Raw genomic sequence first — 13,742 nt, 5'->3', positions numbered from 1 at the left:
AAACGTTACCAATTGTAGACCCCACGTATCGATAGCTTAGATTATATATCACTGTATGTGGACTTACATTATCTGCACATAGAAGAATTTTCGATATTCCAAAAAGACATTGTTCATAGGTAACTAAATTTTTAAGTATAACCTCTGTTAAATCCAATATTTTTAATTTTAGAATTTCCAGAATCTCATTTTTGAATTGTATATCAAACAAGTTGTTGTTAGAATCCACCTTAAACTTGACTCTTGCCCAGTATAACTTTTCAATACTGGGTGTTCTAAAAGCTACGGGTATTTTTGTAGCTTCTGCTTTCAATATTGGTGCTATATACAACATTATCAACAAATTAACGAAATGTTGTACTTTTACTTCGGACAAGATATTGTTTCCAATTTGGCTACCGTTCCTCACTATGCCAAAAAGGCCTTCAGACGACACACTTCAGACGACACAAGTATTGTTTTGTGTCGTCTGAGTTTTTCAGACGACATAATTTTTTTTTATGTTGTCTGAATATAGGCTAAAACCATACGAGTTCAATTTGGAAAAATGACCAGCATTCAGACAACACATTTTTGTTGTTGTAAAAAATGATGATTTCCTATCTCAAATTTGGAGGGATATCCAAAATTTGATCAAGTACTTTTCCCTCTCTAATAGCCAAGCTCTAGTTGACTAGAAAATGTTGTGACATTCAGACAACATTTAAATGTCGGACTGTAGTGCTTGTTTTAAAATATTCTAGGTTATTTTGACTTGTGCCTCGCAAATAAGTCATTTTCTGTCCTTCTCACTCGATCTGCTCTCTCAGCTCGACCTAGACCTCGCGAAACTGAAAATCTCAAAAACCAGCCTCTCTCATCCTCACTCAGCTCTCTCAGATCTCGATTCTCACCCTCTCCTTCGTCTTCTCACTCTCTCGATTCTTCTTCTTAATCTCTCCCTCTTCTTCTTAGTTTCGATTTTAGGGTTTGATTTCGATTAGGTTTTTCTTCTATTTAGGGATGGGGACCTGTCCATCACCACAAGTCTTTCACTTCCCAAGAACTAAATCACAGAGCAGGGGCGGATTCAGCCCTGACTGGGTAGGATTCAAGCCCCATCGCCGAACTCGGTTGGAGAATTGGAGCACTCCCGAGTCCCGACCCGAACACGGAAGATGGAACACAGAACACAACAACCTGCAAGGCTACAACCAGCAACCCGTCTCCGCCAGTCCGCCTCTGCAATCTCTGAGCTTCGCCTCCAGGCTCCAGGTATCTCACTATCTCTCTCTCCCTCTCCGAGCTCTGCTCCTCCTCTTCTTCTCTTCTGAGTTTCTGAATTCTAAATTTCTAATCTGTAAAATTGGGTTCGCTACTTTGATTTCCATTTGATCTTGTTGGGAAATTATGATGGGAAATTAGATTTTGAATGGGTAAAGTTGAAATGGGTTTGATTTGACGATTTTCATTTGATATTTTGATCTTGATGGTAATTTTAAGTTTTTAACAAAGATAATGTTACTGATTAACTGATTTTCTCCCCTCCTTTTAATTTTGGATCTCTCTCCTTTCTAGTGTTTTCAATCTGCTGGGTGACTGTTGCAGTAAGGAAAAGATCGTCTCCCATTACTTGTCAGCCGTTTTCAATCTCAGCAAAGAACTCAAAGCCGCCATTGACGTGCTTCCAAGGTTTGCGTCGCGGTCCAAACGACGTTATCGTCAAGCCAAGGAGGGATTCTCCAGGCCTTATCTTCTCCAGGCCTCTACCAAGGTAGTTCCTATTCCAACTCTTCCTTGTTCTCATTGTTGTTGTTTCTGAATTTAATCTATTTTGATTTGGGTTTTTTTGGTGCAAAATGAACCCAGATGGCTTTGGAATCCTATACATTTGGACCGTTCAAAATCGACAGCATGGAAGTGTTTCACAGCTCTAATCTATCATATGCCTTGGATAATCTGTGCCATGTTGTTCCTGGTACCGTTCTTACTCTCTTACTCTTGGATGCTTTGATAGCTCAGGTTACTTTTGCGGTTTATGTAATACTTATTTTGAAAATTTGTTTGAGATGTAGTTGAGTATTAGAATAAGGTTTTCTTTCTACGCACATGGAGGAGTTCTAAATCAATTGTTCTTAGTCAGAATCAATGTGAATTCATTTGAAAGTTCATGGACATTAACATTCTTGAGGATGGTGTAATGAGACTAGATATTTCAAATTGTACAGATGAACAAAATACGGCAGGAGCTGCAGTCATATTCGTCAAATGGACCAATTACAATTGTGACTGGGAGTCGAACAGGTTTTAGTTTTCTTCTCTTGACTTTCTAAGATTTCTGGGCTATTGATTATATGATTTGTGTTTCATGGTTTAAATGTCTAGTAGTTTATGGGTACTCTTTGATTCTTTATTTTTTGTTAGTGCAGGTGCTAGCAGATATGGTATAATTATTGTTGCAGTAGTGGCAGGATATGGCTACTTTTGGTGGAAGGTAAGAGGTTTGTTTTGTGCGATGATGCTGATATACGTTCACATTGTAATACTGATATTGTAATTTCCATAGTCCAAGTTACCCTTCTGCCCTTATTAGGGTCTTTGAAACTTTTACATTAGTTTCTTTCTCTTTTCTTTTTTGTTCATATCAAAAAAATAGAACAAGAAGTCTCATGTGATGTTTTATGTTTCCTAGCCACGTTACAAAGCATTCCATTTTATTCATACATTGGAAGTTTATTATATATATATATATATATATAGGTTTAGAGTACATGAATTATTTCTAATTTGAGGAGCATGTCAATGATTAAGAAATGCAATTTAAAGTGTTGGCTTGGTCGTTATCTCTGTACCTAGGGCTTCTTGCCTAAAATTATGTATTTATAGCTTGTCAATTCTGTACTTATGATTGGTTTCAGCAAATAATAACCACCTTGGCTTGATAAACTCATTAATTCATTATGATTCAGGACAATAAAGGATTGGATGACTAAATATTTATAATATTTTTTCCTTCTCTTCTGTACTGTCAAAATTTCTTACTCTACATGTGTGTTTTCAGGGGTGGAAACTTCCTGATATGATGTTTGCAACAAGACGTAGCTTAGCTGATGCTGGCAAGTCTTTTTCTAAACAGATTGACGGTGTCTTTTCATCGATTTCAGTAAGTTTTCCTTTTCTCATCTTATGTGTACTTTGGAAATGGGGACAACTGAAACTTCTTTATTAGATCATGTTGGATTAGATGATGGCTTAATCAACTACCATTAAAGAGCACCGTATATATGGTGCTTGATATTCTGTTAACTTTGGTCATTGATTCTAATTGATGCAGTTTAATTTTGTTTGTCAATAAAATAATGCAATTTCAGTGTCTGTTGTTCTTGAGGAAATTTGGTAAATTCCTTCAAATTGATAGACACATTTACCTCAAATATAAGTGCATAAACAAGTTTCTACTCTGTTGATATTTTGCTTGTTTTCAGGTCACCAAGCGACAATTATCTTCAAACTTGGATGGTGTGGACTGTAATTTAGCTGAGAGTATTGAAACTACTGTTAGGACACAACAGGAGGTGGGCCCTGTCAGATACTAATGAGCTACTTAAATTTTTCTTCTTCTTCTTCTTCTTCTTCTTCTTCTTCTTCTTCTTCTTCTTCTTCTTCTTCTTCTTCTTATTGTTCTGGTTTTGTTAAGTTTAACTTTTTCAAGACATTTGCAGGTTATTGAACTACAAGGAAAAACAGATTCCATCAGCACGGATTTTAGAAAAGTTCAACATGCAGTGCTGACTCTGGTAACTGATTTTATTTTGTTTTATCTTATTTATTTATATATCTTTCTTGTTCTCCTACAAGTAGATTCACAGATATGAATTCAAAATCTGAATTTTTTTTTCTTTTTGTCTCAGGAAACTAAGATTAACATAATAGAAGGCAAGCAGGTATTATAGTACTACTGACCACATGATACATGTACTTTTGACAAATGATTTATATACTTCATGATGCATTATCTTTGAGGAAAGATAGAGTTTCATTCTAATTGTTCTGGCCTTCTGACACCTCTAGGATTCAACTAATGACAGAGTGTGGAGGTTGTGTGACTATGCCAAGAGATTGGAAAATAGCAGAGCCACAGAACGTATTCAGGCATGTATTGAACTCTTCCTGTGAACACTACTGGCAGACCATTTCTTATGTCTTATTTAATAGAATTTTAGGTTCTGTTTCGGTCTAACGATTGATTTCATCATGGTTGTATGAAAAATTCAATACTTATGTCTTATTAGAATGTAGAAATAAGTATAAAGTTGCAATCTTTTTTTTTTTTGGTTTCTTTTGACCCATTTCCCTTTTTTCTGTGCACGTCGTATCCTTTTGTATGGTGTTTCGAGTTGAGGCAAGGCATTGTTTTGCTTATGAAAGTTTGGTAGAATTTTTGTGTTTATCTGCTTGTGAATGTGCATTGAGGGATTTTGTTTTTGATTGAGATTGTGGCGAGGCAATACGGAGCTCTATGGGAAGTAGAACATGTAGATTGCAGGTAATCTCAGCCTGGTGGATTTGGGAGTGTTCACTGATGCCAAATTCTTTCTCAATTTCATATATGTTCTCCTAATGATATTATTACTCTCTTAAATCTAGAACATGCCTTTCATGTCAACAAAAGACCTAAAGCATGAACTAATCATAACTTTGGCATATCTTAGATCTCTGTTATACATAACTTAATTTACTGTAATGGTGATGGTGTTGGTAATTCATGGAGCAGTAAATTATGTTTTGAGGGAATAAAGCAAGCCTTGGTACTTAGAATTAATTACTAAACTGTACAAAGACATTGATGAATAAGCATGACTTAGTTTTGTAAAGTTTTAGACCATCAGTGTACCCGTCACTTCGATCTTCTCTCCCTTCCCTGTTATTTTCTTTGGGTTTGCTGCTAGATTTCATGATTAGATTGCAAAATTTAGATTGCTGCTCTTCTACACAATTATATCAACTTGCCTCTTTCTATTGCTTCAGGTCATAAAAGATGTCTCACTTTTATCTAGGTGGAAAACTATTGATCTATATATTCAAGAAGTTGATAGCATGAAATTTGAACTATCCATGAATAGGTGCAGCGATAGCTTGTCAAAACTGGAGCAAGGTATGGGATATTGCAGTTCAATTTATTTTTAATAGATGATGACAATACTTGTGAATCATTTGCGGTTATTTTTAATAATGACAATTTATTTTTAATCTATGCAGTTGCTTGCCCATTTTTGCGATGTTTCAGTCTATGATAGGTCACTGCTCAGGTGCTTTTGGGGGTTTGGAAGCTAATGGTAGAGTGAAATCCATACAACCAGGATGGCTCCATCATTCCCTAAACCAATCTGTATGTCTATACTCATAGTTTCTATGTTTGGTGGTTTTTATTTATGGGGTTCGGAAGCAATTCACAAAGCATTGTCTTAGGTTAATTTCCTTTTATCTGTCTGTTGTTTGTTTATTACTATAGAAATGGTTTCTGATATATGGCTTAGTCATTCCTTAAACAGAAATATTATAGCTACCAGTTTTGTTTGCTTATCATTATAGCTAGCTTATCATTCAGGTTTAGGAAGTCTTGCTCTAGTGCCTTCTAATTTGGGCTTCTGAGTTAAGCATCTATTTGCTTCTTGTTATAGGAAGGACGGCGTGTACATGTAATTAAAATTAAGTGATTTTTTATTTTCCTTGATACGTTGGCTCAAAGCTTTAAGATTTATTAGCCAAAACATGTAAAGTTAAAAGAAAACAAGGGATAAAACGAGTATGGGAATGGATTAAACAATGTTTTTCTTGTATGTTTTCACTCTCTATTTCACTCACTCTCCATTTATTCTATTGCAGTGATGGATTCTTTTTTGCTGTAAAGGAGGATTCATTAATTGATCAAGGAAGCCAGGGAAAGCAGAGGTTTTTTACAACTTAAGCAGGTATATTCTCAGTTTATATATATATATATATATATATAAACTGGCTTGGCATCTCCTGAACCCTAAGGTCAAACTTTTGATTGCTCCTGATACCTCATTCTGATCGTTGTCATTGCAGTGGGAAAGAAATATAAATCACTATTACACAATGGAGAATGCTGATGTTGTCTGGGCAGAGTGGGCAAAGTATGTTCTTAAGTTCAAAGATAACTAGTGTGTAGGTTAACTAGTAGTTGGAGATATGTAGCATCAGCTTTTCGACATGCATAGTTGATATATAGGCCAGATTTTGATTGCAGTACTGCTAGCTATTTTGCTATGTTGTTTAGTTGGTTGCTCAGATTGTGTATTGCTTCTGTTTTATTAGCTTGTAGTACTGCATGCATATATTTTGCTGGCTGCCCAGATTAGTAGATATGGGCCATTTAGAACTGATGCTGATGATTAGGTTTGTGTACATGAGACAATGGTGGATTAATGGAAATTGCAATGAATGATTTTGGATGTGAATTTTATGGTTTCATGAATGGGCAATTTTAATTTCCAAAATGCATGCATACCAATTGTAACAAAGGACTACTACTATGTGTTATCTCAAATTGCAAGCTACAACAAAAGCACACTAATGTGTGGTTGCAGCTGCACAAAAGCAACACAAAAACCAGTTAGAAATCTATTGTCTTTTCGGCTTTAGGACGACAGAAAATTGTAGTCTAAATGGCAAAACAATAACATAAGTTAGATGGAATTGTTGGCTGAAGCATATAATAACAACAAATAAGTGTGGTTGGCCTTGATCACAGACAATATAAAACATGTACTATTAGTGGTCTTTTTTATATTCAGATCACAAATATTTGTCGTCTTAAATAACCTCAAACGACAGTAAATTGTCGTTGTAATGAGACTGACATAACAGAAAGAATATGATATCTATTGTCTAAACCATTTCCCAACATCACATACGTATAATTTCAAAAGCTTTCACACAACACTTAAATGTCATATAAACCTACCCTAGAACAGCACTTAATTGTTCTCTGATGCGCTTTACGACCACAGATAATTGTCGTTTAAAGTCAATTGGCACAACATTTAATTGTTGTTGTATGACAAATCACAATGTTCTCAAAATGCAAAACTCATCAGACAACACATGACTTATGTCGTCTGAAAAATCAGACGACAGAACACTTATGTCATCTGATACCCCCAAGACACGACACCGTACTAGACGACACATTTTGGTTCGTTCAGACGACAGAACAGTTCTGTCGTCTGAAGGCCTTTTTGGCATAGTGCCTCCTTTATATATTCCACGATCAACCAAAACATAAATACTATTATTATTGAAATCATCCCAATATCATCAAGTCTGTTAATCGGATGAGATCGAAAATATCTCTGGATTGAACAGGTCCTCAAGAATAAAGAATCTTCGGTTGGAATGTTTAGGAGAGAGAAATTTCTGGTGGAAATTGCAAACCATTTCATGGGGTCCATTACCCGAAAATTAAATTATCTTGATGGATCATAAGATTAAATGGCAGATTAGTGTTTTCCCTCATCAGTCATTTGGACAATTGTTATCATACCCTCGATCTTTCCGGTATCCTCTTCTCTACACGAGTGATGGCCCGATCGGCCGGCGGATCCCCATCAATACTTTTGTAGATAAGGTACGATCTTATGAATGACTAAGAACTTTAGAAAATGGCTTGGGATTGGACTTTAGACTTTAGGCCCAAAAATAGCTTAGGATTAGAGTCCGTAATCTACTTTGGACACCCAACAAGCTAGTGTGTTAGTGAACTTAGTCCAACAAATTACTTAACCGTTGACCCAAACATTTCCCTTGACCCGATAAGCTTCTTGTAACTTATGATAACATCTTTGCATAATCTCACAATCTACGTTTGCATGTATTCACAATTTTCTTATTTAACTTTATTTCTTAACAATGGGTGAAATTTAGGACGCCATGTCATTTACAAATAATATTTCAGCTATTTAGGCTGACGATTCAAAAGAATTATAGTAACAATGTTATTAGACAGAATTTCAATTCGTCTTATTTGATACTCAGGTTAGGGTTTTAGCCGCACTGAATTACGGCATGGCGGGGCGCGAGGGGTGGAGGAGGGGGGCCAACCATTTCCGCCACTTCCGTGAAGAAGCCCTGCATAGGCTCATGTGGTCGAGGTTCAGAGGAAAATCAGGCTGCGTTCACTGTGGTGTCCACGTGGTCTCTCGGATGCTATACCGTCTTCAAGTTTCAAAGCTCCGCTCCGGAATTTTCACGTCTGGTGGCCGCCGTGGAAAAGATAGCTGGGATCCAGTCACCATCTCCGGAGGGAAAGGATGCTCTGCCATCTCCAGAGAAACCATCTAAGGCAAAGGATGCTCCACCGAAGGCAAAGGCATCAGAGGCAGCAGCTAAGACAGATAAGGAATGATGACACAAGGAATCCACAAGTCTCATGCAAAAATGATTAGTTGCTTATGTCTTTTGTTTCTTGAATCAAAACTATGGTGTATTTATTATGGTTGTATAGGAGAAACAGAATTTGAATGGAACTAGGTAATTTCTACAGAATTCAAAGTTTTTTTTTTTTGGTCAATGAAATCATTCATTAAAAACCAAAGGGGAAGAACCCAATGGAAAGAGCCCAAAAAAGGCCCAATTACAAGTAAACCTAACAAGGAAAATTACAACTCAACCCAAATCCACATAGATAGGGCAAAAGAGTGTAACCCTAAAAATTAAGAAAAACATCATCTCCTTCAATACAACAGCCGCCACCCAAGCCATCCATGCCGCCACCCAGAGTAAAAAGGTAGGGAAAAGTGCCATATCGAGGAGATAAAATCCGAATAATCGCTGCCAAAACAATCCCAAAATACAAATCCAATCGAAACCAAGGTAATGAGATGATAAATTGGAGCCAAACCCACACACTAACACTCTCTTCTCCACCAGATAAACTCAAACCGGGAAGAAACCGACGCCACCGAAATGGGACAGAAGCCAATAGCAAAAAAAAAATACAATGGTGAATGGGGGGTGAAACACCCATGCGTGAGCACCCATACATCTCTAGGTAAGTGTTTCTCACTTTTATGAGGTAGCCATAAGAATCTTCAAGGAACAAGTCTTTGGTAGTTGGAGGGGAGTTTATGTGAGGAAATGGGTGAGGGGAATCATGGAGGTTTGTGGATTTGAAAATTTTCTGGGATGTTTGACAAAGAAAGAAGGAACAAAGTCCTCTAAATCTGAACATAAGTCAGGAAATCACCACAAAGAGGGTATAAAGCCACCACAAAGGATGTAAAACCATCACAGAGGGTGTGAGAGAATCAAGGGAGATGAAGTGAGTGCAAGACAGAGCAAGGAGAGTCCCCCCCCCCCCCCCCCAACTCTCAAGCCACCGATCGAGATCCGGAGGGATCACAATCTGGGGAAGAGAGAAGGGGGAGAGAGCTATAGTTCTAGATCTGGTTTCTCTCTCTAAGTTGAGAGAGAGAGGCTCTCGTGTAGCTTACTACTTCTGCAGAATTCAAAGTTAGACAAAGAAAAATGCAAGGAGGCAACAGTAAAAGTGTGTTGTGGGTTTTTCTTCTTTCTTTCTTTCTTTTGAAGAGATATGCTCTGTTTTTGCCCTTTAGGTATAGACAGGATTGTTTAATGTGTTAATGTTGGGATGAATACCATTGATGGAATGAATTGGGTTCTGGAATTAATGGACGTGTTCTCGGAATAAAAAAAAATATAAAAAAAATTCGTTTTATTTGACGTTTACTTATCAACCATGCATTTCTCTATCTTTCAAAAATACTTTTTAGGACTAATTTCAGTTTACCCCCCTGAGGTTAGGGGTCGTCATCATGTTAGTTCCTCTAGTTTCAATTTAATCATGTTAGTCCCTGTACTCTCAAATTTCATCATCCGTGTCCAATTTCTACTATTCCGTCCAATTTGGACCGTTAAGTCTGACTTTTGAGGGCTAAAATGGTCATTTTAAGACAAAAAAAAAACTAAAAAAAAAAGATTTTTTTTCTTCTTTTTTTCGTTTTTTTTTTTTTTTTTGCATTTTTTTTCTGTTTTTTTTTTTTGCATTTTTTTTATTTTCTTGTTTTTCTTTTTCTTCGCTTATTATTATTATTATTATTTTATAATTTTGTCTTCAACCTATACACCACAAGTTATAATAGGTTTATAAAAACAAAAAAAAAATACTCTAGGTAGTTAAAAAGCCGCTCGCTGGTCTACGATATTTGTGATATATCTCCGATAAAACGAAGAATTTTAGGATATATCTGTAAAATATAATAGGTTTATAAAGTGAAGAATTTTAAGATATCCTCAATAAAGTGAAGAAATATCTATAAAATAGGATTACAAAAATAAATACAGATATTTCTTCACTTTATTGGGGATATATCCTAAAATTCTTCGCTTTATCGGAGATGTTCCACAAATATCGTAGACCAGCGAGCGAAGAATTTTAGGATATATCCCCTATCCCCAATAAAGTGAAGAAATATCTGTATTTATTTTTTTAATCATATTTTACAAATATTTCTTCACTTTATTGGGGATATATCCTATTATTCTTCACTTTATAAACCTATTATATTTTATAAATATATTTTACAAATATATCCTAAAATTTTTCACTTTATCGAAGATATATCACAAATATCGTAGACCAGCGAGCGACTTTTTAACCACCTAGAGTTTTTTTTTTTTTTTTTTTTTTTATAAACCTATTATAACTTGTGGTGTATAGGTTGAAGAAAAAATTTATAAAAATAAAAAATAAAAAAATAAAAAAGAAACACCTAGATTATTTTTTGTTTTTGTTTTTATAAACCTATTATAACTTGTGGTATATCTCCGATAAAGCGAAGAATTTTAGGATATATCCCCAATAAAGTGAAGAAATATCTGTATTTATTTTTTTTAATCATATTTTATAGATATTTCTTCACTTTGTTGGGGATATATCCTATTATTCTTCACTTTATAAACCTATTATAACTTGTGGTGTATAGGTTGAAGACAAAATTATAAAAAAAAAAAAAAAAAAAAAAATAAGCAAAGAAACAGAAAAAAAAAAAAAAAAAGGAAACATAATTTTTTTAAATTTTTTTTTTAAAATATAATTTGGAGCTCAAAATGACCATTTTACCCCCAAAAGGGGGCCCACTGGACTGATTTAACGTCCAATTTGGACGGAAGTCTAAAAATTGGACACGGATGATGAAATTTGAGAGTACAGGGACTAACATGATTAAATTGAAACTAGAGGGACTAACATGATGACGACCCCTAACCTCAGGGAGGTAAACTGAAATTAGTCCTACTTTTTATTTACTCAATGTATTGTTCTAACTCTAGCAATTTTCGATTAAACTTGCCCGCCATTTTCCTGTCTATATATATACAAGTTTAGAAAATCCAATTCTAAGATGAACTTGTCAACATTTTTATTTGAAGTTTCTCTTGTTATTAATCTATTATACTTTCATCTCCTTTTATTTTTATTTAAAAACTTATTTTCTTGCGACATAACTTAGCTGATTTCAAACTCTTTTCATTATCCAATTTAAGTCTTTTACTCTAAACACAATACCCAAGCTACTATTTACTTGTTTTCATCAAATTGAACAAAGAGAAAGGAGAGCCTCGTTCAATTAATCTCCTACACGTTGCCACCATGCATATGGCGACGTTTCCAAAAGAACTTTCCAAGCCTTCAAAAGAAACCATCCCAGCTAGAACAATCACTCACCTCATCTTCTCAAATTCTCTCATATCCCTGAGCACATCATCCTGTTTGTACATCTAAAAACATCTAGCTCGAAACCTGTGATTAAAAGTTTTCTTTATCAAAGTTGTTCATTTTCGTCTCTTCTATCTAGCCTCCAAATTCCAGCCCGATCAGAGGTGTATTGAGACTTTTGCATCAATCGAAGTGGGAGCTACTTAGAAACGAGTCTGCTCTGAATTTTAGATTGTATTCTTCCTCTTGCGATCAACCCAGATTCCCTAAACTTCCTTTGAAATTAATTTCAATAATTAGTAAGATCATTGTACAATCAAGTTCATATATTTTCACTCAATTTTTAGGTCAAATACGTTTACACAATTGTCCTACTCATTGAGAAATTTAGTTTAACTTTGCATATCCGAATTCAAGTAAGCTTCTTGGCATACAACTGGACTTGACCAAATATAATTCCATCATCTCTCCTCCAGTTGAATTCCTTGGGAAAAACTCACCTCTTTGTTGACTTTTCAGTGAGTATCACACTCTCTTCTAACAGTGTATTTGTTTGGGTTATTGTTAGAAATTTATGCAGTTCAAAAGCATATCATTACTATTGGTCTCTTGGCTGCTTTGAACTTTGATTTCATATTCACTCAATTACCCTAGGATTTATTAGACCATGGCTATTTCTTGAACCTTAAATTCATACCTAGCTCAGGAATTCATTTGTTGTAAATTCATTAGTCAAGTCAGCGTATTGGATTGCAAGGTTGGATGTCATGCAGAATACTCTCACGTCTACCTCAAATGGAACCCATACAAAGAGCTTTGGAGGAGCATATATATGGAAGGCTAAAGTACCTGGGAAGGTTAGCATTTGTGTTTGGAGAGCATGCAATAACCTACTCCCCACCAGAGAAAGACTACCTACTAAAGGTTTTAATGGAGACAGAAGATGCCTACTTTGTGATCATCAGTTAGAAGATGTGGCACACCTTTTCTGTAAGTGTCATATAGCTTGGACAATCCTTTTAGAAGCACCATTTCATTTGCAAGCTACTCAACTGCCATCTATCAACTTCAAAGAATGGTTGTTGGAAAAGGCACTAACTTTGAATTCAGAGCTCTTTGCACGACTAATGATGATAATCTGGGCCTTGTGGAAGAACAGAAACAACCTATTACAAGCACACACACTACAAACATCTCAGGATGTGATATTAAGCAGTTTTACATGGCTTGATGAATTTCAGAAAGCTCGAGGCAGTGTGAAGCAACCTCATAGACAAATGAGACCAAGATGGAAACCTGCAGAAGATGGGGCCTTAAAACTGAATGTTGATGCAACCTTTGTACCCCAACAAACTAAGAGCGGTATTGGGGGAGTTCTGAGGGATGCCTCAGGGTGTTTTGTTGCAGCATTTGCTAGTCCAGTAGAGCATGCTGCATCTCCGAAAAATTGTGAGCTTTTAGCCATTCGAGCTGGACTTGATTTCCTAGTTTCCCGTCGAGTACAACATGCTGTTATCGAAAGTGACAACACGGTAGCCATTGTTGAGACCCTCTTCCTAGACCACACTATGTTGGCTAATGGGGGATTAATTGATGACATACAGTGTGCCATGAAAAGAATCCCAAGAATTCGAATTTGTTACCATCCCCGGTCTAATAATATGGTAGCACATAGACTGGCTGGTATAGGCTTTGAGGCTGAACACAGTTCAGTATGAGTAGAGCAGGTCCCTGAGTGTATTCGTGATGTATTCAATCACGATTGTAAATACATCAATTGAGGTCTTCACCGATGAAAGTTCTTTGCTGATTAAAAAAAAAAAAAAGTGCTATCTACCCAAGTTAGTAATAAAATAAACAATAAACTTTTTTTGGCAATAAATAGTTATTTTTTTTTGGCTAAATACTGATTACTACCCTGTAGTTTGGGTCCAAAATCAATTCAGTCCCTAAACTTCTGATTTCATCAAGAACACCCCTGCACTTTCAATTTTGATCTAATAGG

The 13,742-nt window shown here is 35.8% G+C and overlaps 1 protein-coding gene across 6 annotated transcripts; it reads left to right on the top strand.

Moving 5' to 3' along the window:
• Window positions 1–413: 413 nt before the first annotated feature.
• On the top strand, window positions 414–6,426 carry LOC133715909 (uncharacterized). Of its 6 annotated transcripts, none has more exons than XM_062142601.1 (14): window positions 414–1,254; window positions 1,588–1,753; window positions 1,849–1,957; window positions 2,208–2,283; window positions 2,409–2,473; window positions 3,041–3,142; window positions 3,465–3,554; window positions 3,702–3,776; window positions 3,891–3,923; window positions 4,051–4,131; window positions 5,008–5,134; window positions 5,239–5,368; window positions 5,866–5,951; window positions 6,070–6,426. In XM_062142601.1, the coding sequence occupies exons 1-12, from the start codon at window positions 1,158–1,160 to the stop codon at window positions 5,271–5,273; spliced, it is 1,056 nt and encodes a 351-aa protein (XP_061998585.1). In that variant the 5' UTR covers window positions 414–1,157; the 3' UTR covers window positions 5,274–5,368; window positions 5,866–5,951; window positions 6,070–6,426. The 6 variants fall into 6 exon arrangements, with proteins under 6 accessions (XP_061998585.1, XP_061998584.1, XP_061998589.1 ...); XM_062142600.1 differs by having other exon boundaries at window positions 417–1,254; window positions 1,558–1,753; XM_062142605.1 differs by lacking the exons at window positions 5,239–5,368; window positions 5,866–5,951; window positions 6,070–6,426 and having other exon boundaries at window positions 420–1,254; window positions 1,558–1,753; window positions 4,068–4,131; window positions 5,008–5,127.
• The last annotated feature ends 7,316 nt before the right edge of the window (window positions 6,427–13,742 follow it).

This window comes from Rosa rugosa, chromosome 6, assembly GCF_958449725.1.
Source record: "Rosa rugosa chromosome 6, drRosRugo1.1, whole genome shotgun sequence".
Classification (NCBI taxonomy): Eukaryota; Viridiplantae; Streptophyta; class Magnoliopsida; order Rosales; family Rosaceae; genus Rosa; species Rosa rugosa.
The sequence above is the reverse complement of the archived record's forward strand: the minus strand, read 5'-3'. Positions and strand labels throughout refer to the sequence as shown.